Raw genomic sequence first — 22878 nt, forward strand, 5'->3', positions numbered from 1 at the left:
CTTAAAAGAGGTAAAGGACCAACTCTACTGACCTTTCTGCTTAGTAAACAGATGAATCTGGTTTCAGTTGCCCTGTATATTTATTTTCTGTACCATTGGTAGATTAGCTCTGGTTGTCAAGAAATTTTTGTGGATCAATCATTGCATACTGCATTGCTGAAACTCACAGGAAGCACACTTGGGCTTGGGGCGCCAACTCCCATGATAGAAGAGAGTGCTGAGTCCTCATTTCTCTTGCCTCTAATTCCCTAGAGTGGGAACATTTCCTTTTTGTCATATTTGTTAAACAGGTATTGGTGTGTTTCTTTTTTTTTTTGAGACAGAGTCTCACTTTGTTTCCCAGGCTAGAATGAGTGCCGTGGCGTCAGCCTAGCTCACAGCAACCTCAAACTCCTGGGCTCAAGCAATCCTACTGCCTCAGCCTCCCGAGTAGCTGGGACTACAGCGATGTGCCACCATGCCCAGCTAATTTTTTCTATATATATATATTAGTTGGCCAATTAATTTCTTTCTATTTTATAGTAGAGATGGGGTCTCACTCTTGCTCAGGCTGGTTTCGAACTCCTGACCTCGAGCAATCCGCCCGCCTCAGCCTCCCAGAGTGCTAGGATTATAGGCATGAGCCACCACGCCCGGCCCAATCCAAGGTTTTATTTGCCAACTCCATTCAACTTAAATTTGTGTGAGTACAATTTAGACTTATTCCCAGAACTGTAGTCTGACTGCACCCAGCCGTGGTGTGTTTCTTAAATCTAACGGAATTCTCTTTTGGTTTTATTATTTACGTATTTAACCTGAGGTTCCCTTTCCCCTTCCTTAAGGTCCCACTTTGTCCTCTCCCCTCCCTTGCAACCCTCATCCCATCTCCAATGCATCTTAATTCCTTTCCCTGTATCTCTGGCCCTCTTTTCGGGATGATTTTTCTGAGAAAGTTATTTATGTAATTTATGTAATTTAAACAGGACTATTGGACTACTAGCATGTAAGATGATCCTTTTTTTTTTTTTTACCTTAAAGCTGCCCTTTTTCTTTGTAATGTTTCCGCCTGGGTTTCATGTTGGCAAGCCCTGGGCTTCATTTATTTTGTTCGGTAACCTTCATTTTTAGGAAGCAGGTTCTAGCCCAGAGAGCAGCTGTGTGAATAAAAAATAAGGCTTGGTTACCTTTCTATTTTTCTGTTGTGCATATGGACTTCCATAACAAACTGGGTTTGTTTGTTTCCCCCAAGCAGTTTTTGGTGAGTACTTGTGTTGGTAAATAGAAGAGCTGACAGGCACACCCCAAGTCACACAGCCAAGTAAGAGGATTAGGAATCTCTGTCATTCAATTTTATCCTATCACATTCTCTGATCAAAATCTATCCCACAGAACTAACTAATATTTTCTTACTCTTCCACTATGCTGAGTATGTCTTCAGGGTGACATTTAGCTTGTATGCTCTATGTGTGTGACTGACTGGGAATATATGATAAAAACATAAAATGTCTTTTAAGAATTACTTTTACATTGCTTCCCTTTTATCTTGGAGAAGTTGTAATTCAGCATATTTTTTGAGGTAGGGTTCACTAACCTTAGGTGACTGATAACTGTTATAAATGGATACCCTGTAAGCAGAATTCAACTTTTCATGATGCCAAAATCTAAGAGAGGCAGCAGAGAAAAACAAAATGTTTTAAATTTACTGACCAGAAAACTTAGCTGAGAGTTGAATTAAGGGCCTATTCTGTTTTTCAGAGAAATACAATCTTGTAGATCACTGCTTGCATTTAGCAAAAACTCTGTACTTCTTTTTGTATTATCTGAACAACTGTAGTTTTCCTGTCTTAGGGCAGAGGTTCAGTCTTCCATGGAGAAAGTCAGTAATACCTTTCTTATACTTCTTTTTCATTAGAGGAACCTTCCAGCTTACCCAGTCTACCATTAACTTCTCAAATTTGTTATTTGGGTATCTTCTAAAGGCTCAGGATGACTTTTTCCCCCCTTTAGTGTGTGTTGAATTTTAGATATCTAAAATGGTATTTCCTTTTACTCTGAGCATCAGTTGCCTGTGTTCATCCAGTCCCTAAAATGAATGTTGTGTCCAGACATGTCCAAGTGAGCACCATGCTGGAAGTTTGTAAATACTCTGGAGGATGCCTCAGCTGTTGTAATTTAAAAGTGGGTCCTGCTCTGGACAGAGCTCCTTGCCAAGGGACCTAGCACTGCTTGGTTTTCAAAGTGGAGTTTTGTTTGTGTATTTCTAGGCCAGTAGTAAATTCTGCTTTAACATACCAGTCAGGTTTGCTAATAAAGCAAAATTTACCACATAACTGGAAGTGAAACCATATCTTCCTTGTGTTCTATGGCCTCTCTAACCTATGGAAACTTAACACTATAAGAACTGTTCTTGGCCGGGCGTGGTGGCGCAAGCCTGTAATCTTAGCACTCCGGGTGGCTGAGGGTGGATTGCTCGAGGTCAGGAGTTCAAAACCAGCCTGAGCGAGACCCTGTCTCTACGAAAATAGAAAAAAATTAATTGACCAACTAAAAATATATATACAAAAAAAAATTAGCCGGGCATGGTGGCGCATGCGTGTAGTCCCAGCTACTCGGGAGGCTAAGGCAGTAGGATCGCTTGAGCCCAGGAGATTGAGGTTGCTGTGAGCTAGGCTGACGCCACGGCACTCACTCTAGCCTGGGCAACAAAGTGAGACCTTGTCTCAAAAAAAAAGAACTGTTCTTGTAAAGCAGCAGGTTATAGTCTTCAGTTCTCCTACATGATTTACTAACTCTCTGCTTATTAAACCATTACTTGTCACTCAAATATCTTGAGGCTTTTCTACAGTTATGAGTCTGCTTGATATAGTACAACTTGTGTATCTTTCTGGCTGATATACTTACTGTATGAACATAGGATGATGCCTTTCAGAAATGTATCGTTTTAAACATAGCTAGGAAGAATTGCTTTCTAAAGAGTTCATGTTGCTTGTGTTCATTTGAGTAAGAATAAGTTGAACAGTAGGTAACTGTTGGTCAATTGAGAAAGAATAAGTTGAATAGTAGGTAACTGCTGGTCAAAGAAGTCAAAAGATTTAAATCACATCTTGTGTGCAAGTATGTGTGCGTGCATATATTTACAGAAGAAAATGTGTTTCAATTTGAAAATTGGAGATTTCATTTTAATTATATTTTTATTTATTCAAACACTAGGGTGTTCTTCCATTATTGATTCTTAATTTTTTTATTCCACCAAATGACTTAACCTAATTTGCCCTGCCTGTTTTGGTTAAAACACAGGGAAACCACATGAAATCTGTAATAGTTTCTAAAATACATACTTTTAAGGGGCTTTGCTCTTACATAAAATACAACAGAAATCCATCTAGAAATAATTTCACCTTCACTGCTATAAATTTCTTAATGGGTTTGATACATAACTGAATTTTCTTGCCAGATGTTAATGATATATTTTATCATCTGTATTAGGAATTAAATATTATTAATTGGGGATAGTTAATGAGTTGATCTGCTCATGCTAATATTTAAGATCTTATGGTGCCATACTATTCCTTTCTGAGTTAGTTAGGGCAGTTCTCCATTTTTGAGTATTACCTGTGTCATAAGTCTTATTTTAAAGGTTTTATGTTATAAATATTCTACTTAATATAAAGTTATTTTTATGCAAGATAAAACATGTAGAGTTTTATTTTTGTTCATCTTAGACTGCAGTAGAAAATAACTGACTGGAGAAGGAAGGGGTAGATAGGATTTCTTTTTCCTTTTAAATTTGTACTGTTTACAGATCTGTGTTTTAGGAAAAAAGGAATATAAAGAAATAAATTTTACAAAATGGCCGGGCGCGGTGGCTCACGCCTGTAATCCTAGGACTCTGGGAGGCCGAGGCGGGCAGATTGCTCAAGGTCAAGAGTTCGAAACCAGCCTGAGCAAGAGCGAGACCCCGTCTCTACTATAAATAGAAAGAAATTAATTGGCCAACTAATATATATAGAAAAAATTAGCCAGGCATGGTGGCGCATGCCTGTAGTTCCAGCTACTCGGGAGGCTGAGGCAGAAGGATTACTTGAGCCCAGGAGATTGAGGTTGCTGTGAGCTAGGCTGACACCATGGCACTCTAGCCCGGTTGACAGAGTGAGACTCTTGACTCAAAAAAAAAGAAAAGAAAAATCTAAGTAGCAGTCATGTTAGAAATAAGGATAAAGACATAAACTTTAAAAAAATAGTGCTCACAGTCCCTACACTTCTTCCAATACTACTATGCAGTCTACTTACAACTGCCAACCTCATGTGTGCAGTGCAGGCAGTACAGCATAAAGAAAATGAGTCATTAGAGGAATCCTTGGAATCACTACTGACCACAGAAGATGAGATACCATCAGCAGAGGAAGTGTCCCCAGCAGAAAAGGCCCCCTGACCAAAGGAGGTTCCCCTACCAGAGCCAGCCCCACCACCAGAGCCGGCCCACCACCAGAGCAGGCCCACCACGAGCAGGCCCAACCACCAGAGGTCCCAGAAGAGCCTGCACCCAAAGAGGAAGCAACTAAAGGACAGGAAAAAACCAAAGAGAAATCTAGTGGAGGATGAAGCCAAATAAAATATATTAAACCCCTCAAGCACTAAGTGGGAATAAGCAGCTCAGAAGCAAATGTGAAGTGAGAACTGATGTCTACAGTGGCTCTGACTGGGAAATCTAGTCTATAGAAACATACAAATGTAGGAAGAGGGATTCTTTCCACTTTCCAGTATTCATTTTAGTAAATTGGTTACAATTCCATATGTAAAATCATACATAAAATATCCTATACTTTTGCTTTTTCACATTTCATGAAACACTTTAAGCTCCTCTCATGGAACATTGCTATCAATGTCTTATTTCAATAAGGCCAATTTTTGAGTCACCCAAAATTGTTCCGCAGGGCATACAATCTTCCATCTACTTTATTTGATATATATTATCTATTATCTGTGCCTATATTGCTATCACTGGGTTATTCATCCCAGTTATACTTACCTATTAGGTTAGGAACATTATTTATGTAATTGAGTATTCTAATTTGCCCTGTCAATTTCTATTCATGAAATATAGGTGATTTTAAATAAATAAAACGCTTATGTTTCAGAGGAAGCATCACTCTAGACTCCATGAAGCCTAGTACTTGGGATCCTTTACTTTGGGGCTCCCTAGAAGGGGCTAGATCTGATCCAGAAAGGTCTCATACCAAGAGGTCTGGGTATGTGGGGAAGGCAACCCAGGCAAGAGGGGCTCTTGCACAATGCTGAATTCTTATTTGAAGTATTTGTTTTTTCATTTGACTTTTTTGTCTTACTATTTCCATTGAAGTTGATATTCTGTCTACTGATAGGAACATCTCTAATACAAGTAACAGAAATTCCAATGTGGTAGTAATTTCTCTGTGAAGAACAGAGCAAGTATAATAATATTCCATGCCAAGCACCATGTTAAACACTTTACATTCACTGTCTTAATTCAATCCTCCCAACTTCCCAATGAAACCTGCATCTTGTACATGAGGAAACAGAGACCAAAGAGTTTGATCTAGAGCTAGCTAGTAAGTAGTAGAACTGCATCTGTCCCCAAGTCTTACTGAATCTACATTCTCCACTGCCTCATAAGCCTTTACCTTCAGTAAAAAAAAAAAGTGACAGGGATGACATCTGGTATGTTCTTAATTCTCCAGAACACAGCTTCTTCCTCAGTGACTTTTTTTTTTTTTTTTTTTTTGAGACAGAGTCTCACTTTGTTGCCTAGGCTAGAGTGAGTGCCGTGGCGTCAGCCTAGCTCACAGCAACCTCAAACTCCTGGGCTCAAGCGATCCTTCTGTCTCAGCCTCCCAAGTAGCTGGGACTACAGGCATGAGCCACCATGCCCGGCTAATTTTTTCTGTATATATTAGTTGGCCAATTAGTTTCTTTCTATTTATAGTAGAGACGGGGTCTCGCTCTTGCTCAGGCTGGTTTCGAACTCCCGACCTCGAGCAATCCGCCCGCCTCGGCCTCCCAGAGAGCTAGGATTACAGGCGTGAGCCACCGCGCCCGGCCCTCAGTGACTTTTAATGAAATGAAGCCTTACAAATGAATACTGACCTTTATCATGAACCAACTGCATTGTGTAGTCATTATGGATTAAAGTGTATTTTCCCCTACCACATCCTGATAGCATGGAGTGGCAGACTGACATCTTATTTAGCTCTGAGGGCACTGCTTATTGTAAATACTCAGTAAGTGTTGACCAGGGCTGGGCATGGTGGCTCACACCTGTAATCCTAGCACTCTGGAAGGCCGAGGCGGGTGGATTGTTTGAGCTCAGGAGTTCAAGACCAGCCCGAGCAAGATCGAGACCCCGTCTCTACTAAAAATAGAAAGAAATTACTTGGACAACTAAAAATATATAGAAAAAAATTAGCCGGGCATGGTGGCACATGCCTGTAGTCCCAGCAACTTGGGAGGCTGAGGCAGAAGGATCGCTTGAGCCCAGAGTTTGAGGTTGCTGTGAGCTGGGCTGATGCCATGGCACTCTAGCCCAGGCAACAAAATGAGACTCTGTCTCAAAAAAAAAAAAATATGTCGACCAAGTTAATGATTTTACCAGAATCAACCTTAAAATATAGTGGTTGCTAGTCCCTAGGCATGGCAAATCCAAAATCTTTCTCAGGTGCAATACTGCCACCAGCTGAGTGAATGTTCTACTTTTAGGGAAGTTCCTGAAGATCAGTCCCCTGGGTACACTTGCTGAGTCCCTCTTGCCTGCCCACTCTATGTCAGCAGAAAAGAGCAAACAGAAGAATAAGACCTGCTGTCTGCTTTCAAGAAACTTATGTTAGTTACTATGGGTCAAACCAAACTAAACTTCAGAGCAAAATCCAAAATGAAGCCATCAGTTACAGCTGCACAACTATAAGTAAATTATGAAAATCAGAACACAAGTGCTCACGATTGATTCTGGTAATCAAATCCAGGTGAGAAAGTATGGTGTTGGTGGGTAACTAAAGGTCTCCAAATGTAAACTTGTATTAAAGACTTTTGAAAAAATGTGGAGGATATCTGCTGAGAAGCACTGCAGTGGAGAAGTGGGGAGTTACAGAAAGGGTAACCTTTCTTACTGGACATGATGGTGACTATAATAAAAGCTAATAAGCATCTCATATTTAAAATATCAAGGATAAGGGAATTATAGTTTAAGTATAGGGTAATTATTCTTTGCTGATTTAATGGAGTTCCTTAAGTACCAAAAGGCAGGAAGATAATTGGGAATCAACCAATAAAGCCATTTCAGGATCTCACAATATTTGATAAAAAGCTACAAAATTTAGCAAATAAGGAAGTTTTGTATAGATTTATCAATTTTAGTTCCTTGTCCTTATGACTGATTTGACTATCAGGGTTACAAGACAATGTTTAAGACAGGAAACAAAGATTAGGACAGGTGATTGAAAGGATGTTGTCAGAAATGGTGTTAGGAAACTGGACATACTAACTCTCATGTGAATCCTAAACTGTATAGAAACCCCAAGCTCTAATGAAGGTCAGGCTTATTAGGATAGACTACTGCAGGGCAGTGACCATTTTTAGTATGGGCAGGATAAAGAAGATAAGGGAAGGCCTGAAATCTCCAGGGTTCAAGGGGCAGCATTCCATAGGGTATGTGACTACCCCTAGGGGGCGCACTCTTTTGCCTCTGCTCATATTTGGGGCTTCTGAGGAACACTCATACCTTCCAATAACAGTACAACAGTGCTGGAATTCACATGCAACTCATCTGGAGCTGCCCCAAGAGACCCTAGTGATGACTAATTACCATCTATTAACTGCCTTCTCTGGGCCACTCTTGTCTTCTCTCTGCTGCCCCAGGGCAGTGGAGACCCAGGCCCTTCCTTTAGTTCCCCAAAGCACAGCCAAGTCCAGGCTCTGCATTTCTATCCAGATGTTGGGGAAACAAAGGGAAATTACAATGTCGTAAAGTAAACACATTTGGATGCTGCATGTATCAATGTGCTTGAAGTCCAGGGGTCATGCCCTAGAGGACATGGAATGGCCATCTGTCTTGGCCCCAACCTGACATCTTTTCTTGTCACTTTACGAATGCCTGGTGTAATGTCTCTACAACCTGGAGTCAAACTCCATTCCATTCCATTCCCTGGGGCTCAGTTGAAGGAAAAATAAAAATTTACTTTAAACCCAGATGACATTATCATGGCCTCACAGATCATGATCTATTATCTGCTATTCTGTGCAATATGGAGTTAAAAGTCTTCCATTAGTTTCCAAAAATAAATTACCTTCTTATGTTTACAAACCTAATTATACAACACAATTTTGATACTGCCTTTGGGCCAATATGCTCACTGAGATGTTTTCTCAAAACTAAGGGCCAACAACCTTTAAGAATGAGTAGACAAGGTACTGTGCCTTTAATATTCACATTGGTTTTGGACATTACACTAAAATATATATTTTTTAATCCTAACCACTAGACACCCAGGTGTCAAAATTTGAGCTAAGCAATAGGAAAAAAGGAACCATATACCACTTATGGTGTTTAATGCATTTGTGGGAGTCTTAAAACAGGAGGTTATGCCAGAATCAAATATAAGACGATAACCAAAGGGTTGGGATGAATTCATTTAAAATATGTGAAAAGGGCCAAGTGTGGTGGCTCACGCCTATAATCCTAGCACTCTGGGAGGCCGAGGTGGGTGGATTGCTAAAGGTCAGGAGTTCGAAACCAGCCTGAGCAAGAGCGAGACCCCGTCTCTACTAAAAATAGAAAGAAATTAATTGTTCAACTAAAAATATAGAGAAAAAATTAGCCGGGCATGGTGGTGCATGCCTGTAATCCCAGCTACTCAGGAGGCTGAGGCAAGAGGAAGGCTTGAGCCCAGGAGTTTGAGGTTGCTGTGAGCTAGGCTGACACCACAGCACTCTAGCCTGAGTAACAGAGTGAGACTCTGTCTCAAGATAAATAAATAAATAAAATATGTGAAAAGGAAAACATCAGAGGTGGAATCATGACAGGTCAAGTGTTTGACACCTCATGTCTGTTTCATGGCCGGAACTATCTATCTAACTGGGCTCCCTAAAGTCCTTCCTAAGATTCCCCAGACACAGATTTGTCATTACAGTCAAGAGTTCAGGAACATCCATTGCTTTCCCATTATCTGGAGTGGAAAATGTAACCTCAGTGTGACATTGAAGGACAGTGACAATTGGGCTCTCCTGTCCACCGCCAACCATTATCTCCTATGGCTTCTGAAAACAAGTATTTCCTCCTACCAGCAAGTCTAACGGAAGAGCCTCTGTCCTCATTACATATCACATCCATTTCCCCACTCTGAGGATATGATGATGGTCTTGTTCGCATGGAATGACCTTATTCTTTCTGACTCCTATTTAGTTTAACCCTTGCAGCCTTACTGAGGCTCTGAAAACTGCTCCATCATACCTTTCTCAACTTTTCCAGAGGACGGATCAGCTATCCTTGGAGATACTCATGGAAAGTGAGGTAGAACCTGTAGAGGAGTCCATCTCAACCAGACCATCAAGTGGTTGTTTTCTATGCAAAGGGGAGTATATATATGCTTCTTTGTTCACTGAAATTTCCAATTGGTACTTTGAGAGTGAGAAGTATGTTTACGCTTGGGACGTTCTCAGAATCTCAAATTCCAGAGGTATGCACTAGAAGAGAAATCAAAAGAAAACCTTGTAACAGACAAAAGGGGAAAACCTCTGAAACCACAGCATTTCTTCTGGCAGTGGATATAGGGGCGGTGGATCTGGATCTAATAATCATGAGCCAGGTGAAGTGCAGACAATTTCATGTGAAAAATTGAAATAAAAAAGGCATAGTGTCAGTGCCAAGAACAGGAGGAAAAGCTCTCCCTCATACCCTCCACTGACCCTTTATCCACCCAAAGCCATCCTTTATGTTGCCATGGATAAACTAGGTCTTTGTAAATTCAGACAGAGAATACAAATAAATAGGCTAAAATAAAGGAAAAAGTTACCAATTAATTCTTCGTTTTTAAGGATGAAAATGAGTCCCAACTTTGAGGTAACTGATGTGTCATGATTTGATTTATGGGAAGCCACAGACATTGAAATATCTCTTTACAGGAAAACTAAAACTGTTGCCACTAATTGTATAAGTACATCAAATCCCCCAACTATTTTGGGTCTACACTGAAGTTTTTACATTTATACAGTAATACACCTAAAATAAGAGCCTGGTAATTTCATTGATGGGTATTACAAGAGCTGACAATTCTGGATCATACTGACTACGTTAGACATTTTCATAACCAATCTAAATATCTAAAAATGTTTTATAAAACAACTCAAACTTAAGAGGGAAAATTGACACACCTTTCTTTAGCACTCCAAGAGCTCTTTTCTTCTCTTGGATGCTAAGAGTGTGAGTGCTCACTCTGGGAGGCCGAGGCAGGAAGATTGCTCAAGGTCAGGAGTTCGATACCAGCCTGAGCAAGAGTGAGACCCCATCTCTACTAAAAATAGAAAGAAATTAATTGGCCAACTAATATATATAGAAAAAATTAGCCAGGCATGGTGACACATGCCTGTAGTCCCAGCCACTTGGGAGGCTGAGGCAGTAGGATTGCTTGAGTCCATGAGTTTGAGGTTGCTGTGAGCTAGGCTGACGCCACAGCACTCACTCTAGCCTGGGCAACAAAGCGAGACTGTCTCAAAAAAAAAAAAAAAAAAAGACTTAAATGTACCTGAAACTATAAAACTTCTAGAAGAAAATATAGAGGGGAAAGCACCACGACACTGGTCTGGGCAAAGATTTTTGGAATATGACCCATATGGCATAGGCAATAGAAGCAAAAGTAGAGAAATGAAATGGGATTACATTAAACTAAAAAGCTTCTGCACAGCAAAGGAAACACTCAACAAAGACAGCCTATGGAATGGGAGAATATCTTTGCAAACCATACATCTGATAAGGGGTTAATATCTAAAACATAAAAGTAACTCAAGCAACTCAATAGTAAGAAAATAACCCAATTAAAAAATGGGCAAAAGACCTGAATAAACATTTCTCAAAAGAAGACATACAAATGGCCAACAGATATATAAAAATGCTCCATTATCATCACTTATCAGGGACATGCAAATTAAAACCACAATAACATATCACCTGACACCTGTTAGAATGGCTATTATCAAAAGGACAAAAGATAACAAGTGTTGGCGAGATGTGGAGAAAAGGAAACCTCTGTATACCGTTGGCAGGAATATAAATTAGTACAGCCATTATGGAACACAATATGTAGGTTTCTCAAAAAATGAAAAATAGAAATACCACATGATCCAGCAACCCTACTACTGGGTATATATCCAAAGGATATGAAATCAGTATGTCAAAGAGATATCTGCATCCCCATATTCACTGCAGCATTATTATTCACAATAGCCAAGATATGGCATCACCCTAGGCATCCATCAACAGGTGAATGGATAAAGAAAATGTGGTATGTATACACAATGGAACCCTCTTCAGTCTTTAAAAAGAAGGAAATTCTGTCACTTTCAACAACCTGGAGGACATTATGTTAACTGAAATAAGCTGGGCATAGAAAGACAAATACCACATGATCTTACTTACATGTGGAGTGTAAAAAGGTCAAACTATAAAAAAAGAGAGTAAAATGGTGGTTACCAGAGGATGGGGTTGCGGGGTTCAGGAGATACTGGCCAAAGGACACAAAATTTCAGTTAGAAAGGAGGAAGGAATTCAAGAGATCTACTATACATCATGGTAACTATAATTAATGACAACAGACTGCATGCTTGAAAGTTGCTAAGAGTGGATTTTAAGTGTTCCCACCACAAAGAAAAATTATGTTTATGAGGTAATCCATATGTTAAATAGCTTGTTTTAGCTATTTCACAAAGTATACATATATCAGAACATCATGTTGTATACCATAAACACTTTTTACTTGTAAATTAAAAACTTAAAAATGGGGCCAGGCGTGGTGGCTCACGTCCGTAATCCTAGCTCTCTGGGAGGCCGAGGCAGGCGGATCATTTGAGCTCAGGAGTTCGAGACCAGTCTGAAGCAAGAGTGAGACCTCATCTCTACTAAAAATAGAAGTTAGCTAGACAACTAAAAATATATAGAAAAAAATTAGCCGGCCATGGTAGCACATGCCTGTAGTCCCAGCTACTTGGGAAGCTGAGGCAGGAGGATCACTTGAACCCAGGAGTTTGAGGTTGCAGTGAGCTAGGCTGATGCCATGGCACTCTAGCCCAGGCAACAGAGTGAGACTCTGTCTCAAAACAAAACAAACCAACTTAAAAATGGATGGGTCAATAACCATTTGTAATGATGTTCACCTTCAGTAGTAGAAAGGCAAAGTATAGCCACAAGGACATATTTCACACACGATGGGGTAAAAGTTAAAGGAGTAACCATTCCAAATAAGTATTGAGGATGTAGAGCTCTGAAAACTCTCATACACTGTTTTGTGAATGTAAAACAACATGCCAATTTAAAGAACACATCATTTTGTACTTAAGTTGATGTCTCATGTACCCTATGACCTAGAAATTCTACTTCTAGGAGTAGACACTTGCATAGGTCACATGGACAATAACAGCCACTCAATTCATATTAGCTCCATCCAAGGAAAAGGACCAATAGTTCAGAGTAACTATAAAAGATGGTAATTAATGACGATTTCACAGGAAATCCTAGTACACAGCATAGAAATATAAAGGAATCATGTAGTAACATGGAAGAAACTAGTGTAGCATGTAATAAAAGAAGTATATATAATATTGAGCTAATATGTATTTCTATCAAGGTGAAAGACAGGTAAAAGAAAATTACCTTGTTTTGAGATGCATATTTAAGAAGGGAAACTAAAAAGAAAAATGGAAAGTGGTTGCCATAAAGACAGGATCATGATTACCTCTCACGAAAGAGATCTGTGACTGGGAAGAGCAATGAGTGGCTTTTGTGGAGTTGAAAGTATCGGTTACTTGATCAGGGTTGTGCTTATTTTATATTTTCAGTAATTCACTGAAACATACATTGCGTTTTAAGCACTTTCATGTGAATGTGCTATATTGCACTATTTAAAAAATGTCAAAAAGAGATGAGTGGTTTAAGAATGGAGAAAGCAAATATGTGCTCTTTATCAAACAGATGCATTATAAAACAGAGGCAGGATTTGAATGGTTACTGGGGAATGAAGTGGGCTGAAAGGAATGGTTTTATTAAGGTGAGGAGTTAGCGTAGCATATGCACTATAAGGAGGTTGATTGAATGGAAACCTTAGGTTTCTAAGATGCAAAAGAGAGAAGGGACCACCATCCAAGTGAAGTTTATAGGAAACTGAAATGGAAGGAGACCCCACACACAAGTAAAAGGATTGGCCTTAGAAGCACCATGAACAATTCATCCAATATAATATAAGGAAAATTTAGATACAGGAGGATTCATGCAGGGGCTATATGTGGAAGTGCTCTTGTGGTAGCTTCTATTTTTTTTTCAGTGAAATTAGGAAGCAGGAAGAAATTAGGAGAGTGAACTGACCAGCAAAATGCAGTAGGAGGTAAATCTGGAGATCATGAATATGATCAGCATGGTGTAGCATGTGAGTTTTTCTGAAGGTATTTTCAGCCATCATGGCAGACATGAAGCAAGTACAAAGAAATAAAACAGAATAGATGAAACACTGGACCACCTGTACCTGGAAGTCATTTCTTCATTCAAAAAATAATTCTTTTTTTTTTTGAGACAGAGTCTTGCTTTGTTGTCCAGGCTAGAGTGAGTGCCGTGGCGTCAGCCTAGCTCACAGCAACCTCAAACTCCTGGGCTCGAGCAATCCTTCTGCCTCAGCCTCCCGAGTAGCTGGGACTACAGGCATGAGCCACCATGCCCGGCTAATTTTTTATATATATATATATATCAGTTGGCCAATTAATTTCTTTCTATTTTTAGTAGAGACGGGGTCTCGCTCTTGCTCAGGCTGGTTTTGAACTCCTGACCTTGAGCAATCCGCCCGCCTCGGCCTCCCAAGAGCTAGGATTACAGGCGTGAGCCACCGCGCCCGGCCAAAAAATAATTCTTGATCATCTGCTCTTGGGCAAGGGCTCACCTAGGCCTGGGAGTACCAGCATGAACAAACAGAAGTGGGCACTGAAAACACAGAGATTATATTCTAACACAGGGGAGACTTTTAGGATACCTAGCTTTCAACAGGCATAATCTTAGGATACCAATATGTAGGGCCATCCTTCAGAGGGTATAGTCCCAAGATTACAAATAATGTGCCCATGATAATCACATATAAGAGGAGTCTGCTCTGTTGGCATCTTCCATATACACTTTTGGATATTGTTATAATAAAACTTAGAAATTTTGGTGATGTTAAACAAGAGGACTATTGTCCCTTGCCCCATGGGGCAGCAGCCCATAAGGGTCTATGCTGGGGCACAAGGCAAACCACTTGCTTTATCTAACAGACTGGATGGTGAGATGTACATACACACACACACACACACACACACACACACACACAAACACCTCACTGAGCCGAAAAGATCACCCTGGGTAAAGATGTTTATGTGCTCAGAGCAAGGGGTTTAGAGGAGAGGAAATGGGCAATGGAGAGTGGCCACCACAGATATCTCTAAGTGTCTCCCCCCCCACATCCCGTCCCCTCCCCCTTGTCTGGAATGTTTGGAGTTAGCTGAGCAACAGACAACTGCAGGGATGGGGGAGGGGTGTTCCATGAGGTCCAGTTGAGGAAGTTAAGGAAGGCATAGATAGAGATTTTGTTTTGTCCCCCATACTACAGTCCTACATTATAAGAGTTCGTAGCCCTTCTTCATGAAATATCCTTCAGCTATGTAAAAAGGAGGTTAATAGATGCCGGAATGAAGCTGATATAGAAAGTCATCGCAGAGAAGGGAAACTATTGGAAGGACAACAGAGAAATTAGAAAGACTAGGAAGAGACTCAGATAGAAGGCTTTAACTCTAGGAGGTAGGCAGGGGACACTGTTGATGCAGCCAGCATAAGTCTGGGGTTAGTTCCTGTGTTTGAGGGTCTACGTGTCAGGAAGAGCTGCTGCTGCTGGACACAGGCCTGCATCATCAACTGATTCACTAGGGCCATGTCAGCAACAGCCTCAGAGAGACTCTGCCTCCTTCCTATCTGCTGTACAGAAACCCCTTGTGGTTTTGTATGAGGCTAGGAGAGTGCTTCAGACTTGATTCTCAACATGACAGCCCAAGGTCTTTCATATGTCAAGTGGGGGAACATGTTGCTCTTGGGGATGATTTTTCTCCCAAGCATATACTGTGACATGGAATCGGTATATTACTCTTCCTATGAAATAGTCATCCCAAAGAGTCTGACAGGCAAGGGAAGTGAAGACCATGTAGAAAAGGTATCCTATGTGCTATTTATGCAAGGCCAGAAGCACCTGGTTCACCTGAAGGTGAAGAGAGACCATTTTGTGAATAACTTTCCAGTCTACAGTTACCATGATGGCATCCTGAGGCAAGAACTGTCTTTCATTTCACATGACTGTCACTATGAAGGCTACATAGAAGGAGTGCCAGGGTCTTTTGTTTCTGTCAACACCTGTTCAGGCCTCAGGGGAATCCTGATTAAGGAGGAAAAGTCTTATGGCATTGAGCCCGTGGACTCTTCAAAGCAGTTTGAACATGTGTTATACACCATGGCACATCAAGCGCATGTCTCCTGTAGTGTCACTTCCAAAGACAGTCAAGTGGTGTCCACCAGCTGGCAACGAGGGAGCAGGAAGCCTCATCATCTACAGGCACTGTCCTACTTGTGGTCACACACTAAGTATGTGGAGATGTTTGTTGTGGTCAACAACCAGCGGTTCCAGATGTGGGGCAGTAACATCAATGAGACAGTCCAGAGAGTAGTGGACATTGTTGCTCTGGCCAACAGCTTCACTAGGGGAATAAACACAGAGGTGGTGCTAGCTGGAATGGAGATTTGGACTGAGGGGGATCTAATAGAGGTCCCAGTGGACTTGCAGGTTACACTCAGGAACTTCAATAGCTGGAGACGAGAGAAGCTCTTCCATCGTGTGAAGCATGATGTTGCCCACATGATCGTTGGACATCATCCTGGAGAGAGTATGGGCCAGGCATTTCTCAATGGTGCCTGTTCAAGTGGTTTTGCAGCAGCCGTTGAATCCTTCCACCATGAAGATATCCTCCTGTTTGCAGCGCTCATGGTCCATGAGCTCGGGCACAACCTGGGTATTCAGCATGACCACATGGCCTGCATGTGTAAGGATAAGCACTTTTGCCTCATGCATGAAAATATCACTAAACAAAGTGGCTTCAGCAACTGCAGTTCTGACTATTTCTACCGCTTCCTTCGTGAACACAAAGGGGCCTGCCTATTTAACAAGCCGTGGCACAAAGGCCGCAAGCGTAGGAATCCAGACTGTGGAGATGGTGTGGTGGAAGAACCCGAGCAATGTGACTGTGGTTCTAATTGTGACAATCACCCATGCTGTGACTCAAACTGTCAGCTGAAGGGAGATGCAAAGTGTAGTGAAGGACTCTGCTGTGATTCATGTCAATTTAAAGAGAAGGGAAGCGCTTGCCGTGATGTTGCGCACCCATGTGACCTCCCAGAATATTGTGATGGTACATCTAACGCATGCCCTGACGACAGGATTATGCAAGATGGCTCAATTTGTAATAACATGTACGCTTGTGTTAGAGGTATGTGTATGGACCCTACTATTCAGTGCCAGAGCCTGTATGGGGATGGTGCAGAATCTGCATCAGAAAGCTGTTACAAGAGGATAAATTCAAAAGGGGACCGGTTTGGAAACTGTGGTTTAAATGGTGACCAATATATTGGTTGTGAAAATGAAAATATAATGTGTGGGAAACTTGTATGTACAGGTATTACTTCGTTACCAAAAACCCAATCCCATCGTACAATAGTCCAGGTCTTTCATGATGATGAATGGTGCTGGAGCTTAGATGCCTTTACCGATGTTGACATCCATGATGAAGGCCATGTGTTGCCTGGCACTTACTGTGCTGAACACAAAGCCTGCCTGAATGGCTCTTGCAAAGATTATTCTGGAGTCGACTTGCCCTGTTCTATAGACAAAACGTGTAATCAGAAAGGAATTTGTAATGATTTACAGCACTGTCACTGTGAACTTGGGTATGCTCCACCTGACTGCAAAAATGAAGGATCAGGGGGTAGTGTGGACAGTGGCCCTCCTGGTGAGCTAACTGTAAAACCCACAAAAGGCACAACTCAAAGTGATAGCTCTAGTAAAAAGGAAGAATCTACTACAGATGTAATTATATTATTCGCCATCATACTTTTTATAATCCTATTATTAGGTATACTTATTTGCCTCATGGGCCTTCATAAACCACCACCACCAAAAGTTGTAGAGGCTCCTCCTCCTCCTCCTCCTCCTCCTCCACCACCACCAGCAGAGGCTCCACCACCGGCCCCAGAAGTCCAGCCAGAAGAGGCTGCGGAAGAGCCTGCTGTGGAAGAAGAGGCAGGAGAAGAAGAAGGAGAAGAAGCAGGAGAAGAAGAAGGAGAAGGAGAAGAGGAAGAAGGAGAAGGAGAAGAAGAGGAGGCCTAAGAGATGCCAAATATGTAAAACTCCTGAAGCACTGATTGGGAATGAGAGGTTCAGTGAAGCAAAGGTGAAGTGGAAACAGATGACTCCATTGGCTCTGCCTGAGACCGTAAAGTTTATGAAAACATACTAATGTGGAAGGAGGAATTCCTCCACTTTTATTATTCACTTTAATAATTAAGTTTATATTTATTTAATATACTCAATGTCTTAGTATCTTTTGCTTTTTCACATTTAATTCAACTCTTAAAATGCATCATTGGATGTTAATGTCCTTAACTCTTTGGGCCTATTTTTTCAGTCACTAGAAACTGGTTTTCAGTACATGCAACCTTCCATTAAGTTGTCTGACATGCAGAACTACACATACTTGAATTTATTACTACCACTAGGATTTTCATTTTAAAAAACAACTACTTATGTGAGGACAGTTGTTTATGTGGTTGATTATTCTAACTTGCCCTATAAATGTGCATTCACGAAAGGAAGGGTTTTTAAATCCAAAAATAAATAAAACCCTATTCATATTAGACATCTCTTCAGGTTCTGTGTGGCATAGTTATTGCGGTCACTTTGTTCTGGGGCTCTCTGGGCAAGAAGATATATATATCTGGTAAGGGAGAAGACCCTGATTACCTCTGGCGAAGAGACCAGCATTGAATTCACCCACTTTGTAAATCTGGAAGATGTTTAACATGATATATGTATATTCAATAATTTACTTCTCAGTATTTCTAGGTTCTTCCTACAGCCATACTCTTTTTTTACCTGAAACATTTTTTTTTTCTTCCAGAACAGCTTTTGTTCCTTTTTAATAATTTTCCTGGGATGAATTTCACACCCCCAGATAACTCATGGCCAATGAATATCACTTGGAGTTAGGAAATTGTTTATACTGATTTTATAACAGTATAGGGGCACCTACCACAGTGCTGAGTACATGGATAAAATTAAAATATTTTCTATTGTTTAAAAAAACTTATTTACATTAATAACTTCTTGACTGACATTCAAAAAGAACCTCTCTGCTACAAGTAACAGAGCTCTGGAGGTGGCAGTTAATTCTCTGGGAAGAGAACACAAAGCAGCACCACATGTACTCACCAGCAAATTGGTATTAACAGATCGACACTTAAGTGGAGATATAGGAATAACATGTATTGGGTGTCGGGCAGGTGGGAGGGGGGAGGAGGGGATGGGTATATACAAACCCAATGAGTAAGATGTGCAACATTTGGGGGATGGACACAGCTTGAAGCTCTGACTTGAGGGGGTGGGGGGGCATGGGCAATATACATAACCTTAACACTTGTACCCCCATAATTCGCTAAAATAAAAAGAAAAAGCACAAAGAAAATATAGTTACAACATTATTCATTCTGTGCTAGGCACCATGTTAAACACTTCACATTCACTGTCTTTTTTTTTTTTTTGAGACAGAGTCTCGCTTTGTTGCCTAGGCTAGAGTGAGTGCCGTGGCGTCAGCCTAGCTCACAGCAACCTCAATCTCCTGGCTCAAGCAATCCTTCTGCCTCAGCCTCCCAAGTAGCTGGGACTACAGGCATGCGCCACCATGCCTGGCTAATTTTATATATATATACATATATTAGTTGGCCAATTAACTTCTTTCTATTTATAGTAGAGACGGGGTCTCGCTCTTGCTCAGGCTGGTTTCGAACTCCTGACCTCGAGCAATCCGCCCGCCTCGGCCTTCCAGAGAGCTAGGATTACAGGCGTGAGCCACCGCGCCCGGCCTCACATTCACTGTCTTAATTTCAATCCTCCCAACTTCCCAATGAAAGCTCCATCTTGTACATGAGGAAACAAAGACCAAAGAGTTTGCTCTAGAGCTAGCTAGTAAGTGGTAGAACTGTATCTTTCCCTATGTATGACTGAATCTACATTCTCCATTGCCTCGTGAGCCTTTTCTTTGGCTAAAAAAACCCAAAGTGACAGGGAAGACAATTGATATGACCTTAATTTCCTGGAACACAGGTTCTTCCTCAGTGACTCTAATGAAACAAAGCCTTACAAATGGATACTGATCCCTATCATGAACCAACTGCATTGTGTAGTCATTATAGATTAAAGTGTCTTTTCCTCTACCATATCCTGACAGCCTGGAGTGGCAAGTTTGCATCATTATTCAGTTCTGTGGGCCTAACTCATTGTAGATGCTCAATAAACATTGTCCAAGTGCATGATTTAACCAAATCTAACCTTAAAAATGGGGCAAGATTTGTGCCTTGGGCAGAATGCCTCTTGCCAGTTGATAGCCATTGTACAACCAAAACCTTGCTCAGATGCAATATTGCTAATTTTGAAAACCTCATGAAGTTAGTTGTAAAATGTTCATAAAACCCCAAACTTTAGGACAAGCTAGGATGGAAAAAAAAAAAATATATATATATATAAAACAAACAAACAAACAAACAAAAAAAACCCCCAAACTCTAGCCATAGAAAGTTGAAGCCCATTAGGACAGACTATGGCAGGGAGGGATGAGTTTTAACATGTGCAGGCCTAAGCACATACATGTAACTTGGGATCTTAAATCTCCAGGTTGGAGAGTCAGAGTTCCCTGTAAATCTAGTATGACAACAGTCTGTTCTGCACTATGTTTGACTGCCTGTAGGAGGTGTACTCTTTCTCCTGATTCCTCTCCCCAGTGTGTTTGGGGGATTATGGGGAATATTTACATGTCCCAGTAATCTGTGTTGGTAGTCCCTTGTGACCAGAGAGGTGCTGCCCCGGGAGACTCTAGTGGTAAATCCTTGCCATCCTTTACCTGCCTTCTTTGGGCCACTCTTATCCTCTCTCAGGCCAGCAGAAATCCAGGCCCTTCCCTACTTCTCCAAAGCACAGCCAAGTCCAGGTTCTAGATTGATAATCAAGACATGGGGGAACAAAGGAAAATTACAATGTGGAAAAGACAACACATTGGGATGGTGCAGATATTAATTGATTCTGGAGTCCAGGGGTCGTGCTCTTCCCCAGGGGACATGGATCTATCATGTCTCAGCTTGGCCCCAACCTGACATATTTTCTTGTCCCTTCAGGAATGCCTGATGGAATATCCCCCCAACCTGGAGTCAAACTCCATTTGACTCAGTGAGAGGGAAAAATAATTAAAAAAAAAAAATTCATCTGAAAAAAAATGTGATCTGAAAACCCAGATCACATCATCATAACCTCAGATGTATGTAATTCTATCTACAATGCAAACAAAGTGTTACATTGATAGGAAAAAAGTTTAGCTTCTTGTTTACCTAAACTTCATTACTAAATAGAATTTTGTTATTTTGTTATATGTCAAAAGTCTCACTGAAGTGTATTCTGAAAAGAAAAAAAAAAGCCATCTTCCTTCACTAATGAAAATGCAAAATGCTAAACAACTGTAAAATAAGTTTCACCCTGCTTCTAAATGTAAAGCTTTCAATATTTTGGATGTATTTTATCACATGCCCATTGTATATGTAATATGGCTCCAGGTAATTACCCTGCAATGGGGAAAAAATCTTCCATAACCCTCCCCAATAAATATGCACACTCAACCACCTCATATCTTATTATGGAAAATATTTATATTTCTAGAGGTTGCTGGGAAGCCTCTAGAAAGACTTTGATCTTGACCGTACCTATGAGATAGATCCTGGGTCTTTGAAGCTTGTGACATGATGTACTAAAATTGTAGACATTTGAAAGCCTCAGCAGTTTTCGTTTAGTCAGAGGTGTAGGCAAAATTTGCCTTCATTTGTGAGAGAACCTTTCAGTGAGATTTTATTTATGCAAAGGTAAATCTCAAGTCCTATTGACTGGAGTGAGTGAGAATAGGATTTACACAGCTTGACTCAATTTGTAGCAGAGTTGTCTTCAATAGAGGCAAAGTTACATTCAGATGCAGGGGTCCTCAAACTTTTTAAACAGGGAGCCAGTTCACTATCTCTCAGACCACTGGAGAATGCGCACTGTGGGCCTGGGACAAGTTGGCTGCTAAGCAGATCAGGCAGCGGCGACAAAAACACCCGGCAGGCCGGATAAATGTCCTCGGTGGGCGGCATGTGGCCCATGGGCCGTAGTTTGAGGATGCCTCATAGAGTTTGCTGTGATGTTGACCACAGTAAAGGAAGAATTTTGGTGAGAGAAAAGTTTGAAGTTGGGGCACTAGGCTTTGTTTAAGACATTCCATGTAAAGGACTGAGGTACAAGAATGCTGGAAGGTAACCCTCCCAGCAGACCATGGCCTATGGAGTCTTCAAGTATTGACATCAAGCATCATTATTTCCTATTTTCTACATTATAATCCTTGTTATTTTCAGAGAGCCCAAATACAAATACTTTTACAAAATGGGATCCTATTCTACATGTTTCTTGTTTTTTTTTTTTTGAGACAGTGTCTCACTTTGCCCCGGCTAGAATGAGTGCCATGGCATCAGCCTAGCTCACAGCAACCTCAAACTCCTGGGTTCAAGTGATCCTACTGCCTCAGCCTCCCGAGTAGCTGGGACTACAGGCATGTGCCACCATGCCCGGCTAGTTTTTTCTATATATATATTAGTTGGCCAATTAATTTCTTTCTATTTATAGTAGAGACGGGGTCTCGCTCTTGCTCAGGCTGGTTTCGAACTCCTGACCTTGAGCAATCCGCCCTCCTCGGCCTCCCAGAGTGCTAGGATTACAGGTGTGAGCCACCGCGCCCGGCCTACATGTTTCTTTTTTTTGGATGCTCCTCCCTTTAATAAAATGTTGTGTTCATTTCTTTCACTTTCTTTTTTTTTTTTTTTTTTTTTGAGACAGAGTCTCACTCTGTTGCCTGGGCTAGTGTGCTGTGGCGTCAGCCTAGTTCACAGCAACCTCAAACTCCTAGACTCAAGCAATCCTCCTGCCTCAGCCTCTCAAGTTGCTGAGACTACAGGCATGTGCCACCATGCCTGGCTTATTTTTCTATATATATTTTTAGTTGTCCGGCTAATTCCTTTCTATTTTTAGTAGAGACAGGGTCTCACTCTTGCTCAGGCTGATTTCAAACTCCTGACCTCGAGCAATCCTCCCACCTTGGCCTCCCAGAGAGCTAGGATTATAGGCGTGAGCCACCATGCCAGGTCTTCTTTCACTTTCTTTTCTTTCATTTTTACCCCCTTCACTGGTTTAGCTCTTACCCCCTTTGTGGTTAGAAATCACTGTGAGCCTGGGGCACAGCTTTCCATATCCTTTTCCATGCTCG

General features: G+C 41.1%; 2 protein-coding genes across 5 annotated transcripts in view; both read left to right on the plus strand.

The window, feature by feature from the left end:
- Positions 1-61, plus strand: part of MAPKAPK5 (MAPK activated protein kinase 5) — a 26756-nt gene extending 26695 nt beyond the window's left edge. For all 4 annotated transcript variants that reach the window (XM_020282933.2, XM_020282934.2, XM_075996567.1 and 1 more), the window contains one exon: positions 1-61. This exon is cut by the window's left edge and continues 387 nt beyond it. The gene's annotated coding sequence lies outside the window, so the exon portion shown is untranslated.
- Positions 62-15179: 15118 nt separating this feature from the next.
- On the plus strand, positions 15180-18295 carry LOC105878681 (disintegrin and metalloproteinase domain-containing protein 1b-like). The gene has a single exon (XM_012778367.3). It carries the CDS (start codon positions 15270-15272, stop codon positions 17655-17657), a length of 2388 nt encoding a protein of 795 aa, XP_012633821.2. The 5' UTR covers positions 15180-15269; the 3' UTR covers positions 17658-18295.
- Positions 18296-22878: the final 4583 nt, after the last annotated feature.

Source organism: Microcebus murinus, chromosome 22 (assembly GCF_040939455.1).
Source record: "Microcebus murinus isolate Inina chromosome 22, M.murinus_Inina_mat1.0, whole genome shotgun sequence".
Lineage (NCBI taxonomy): Eukaryota > Metazoa > Chordata > Mammalia > Primates > Cheirogaleidae > Microcebus > Microcebus murinus.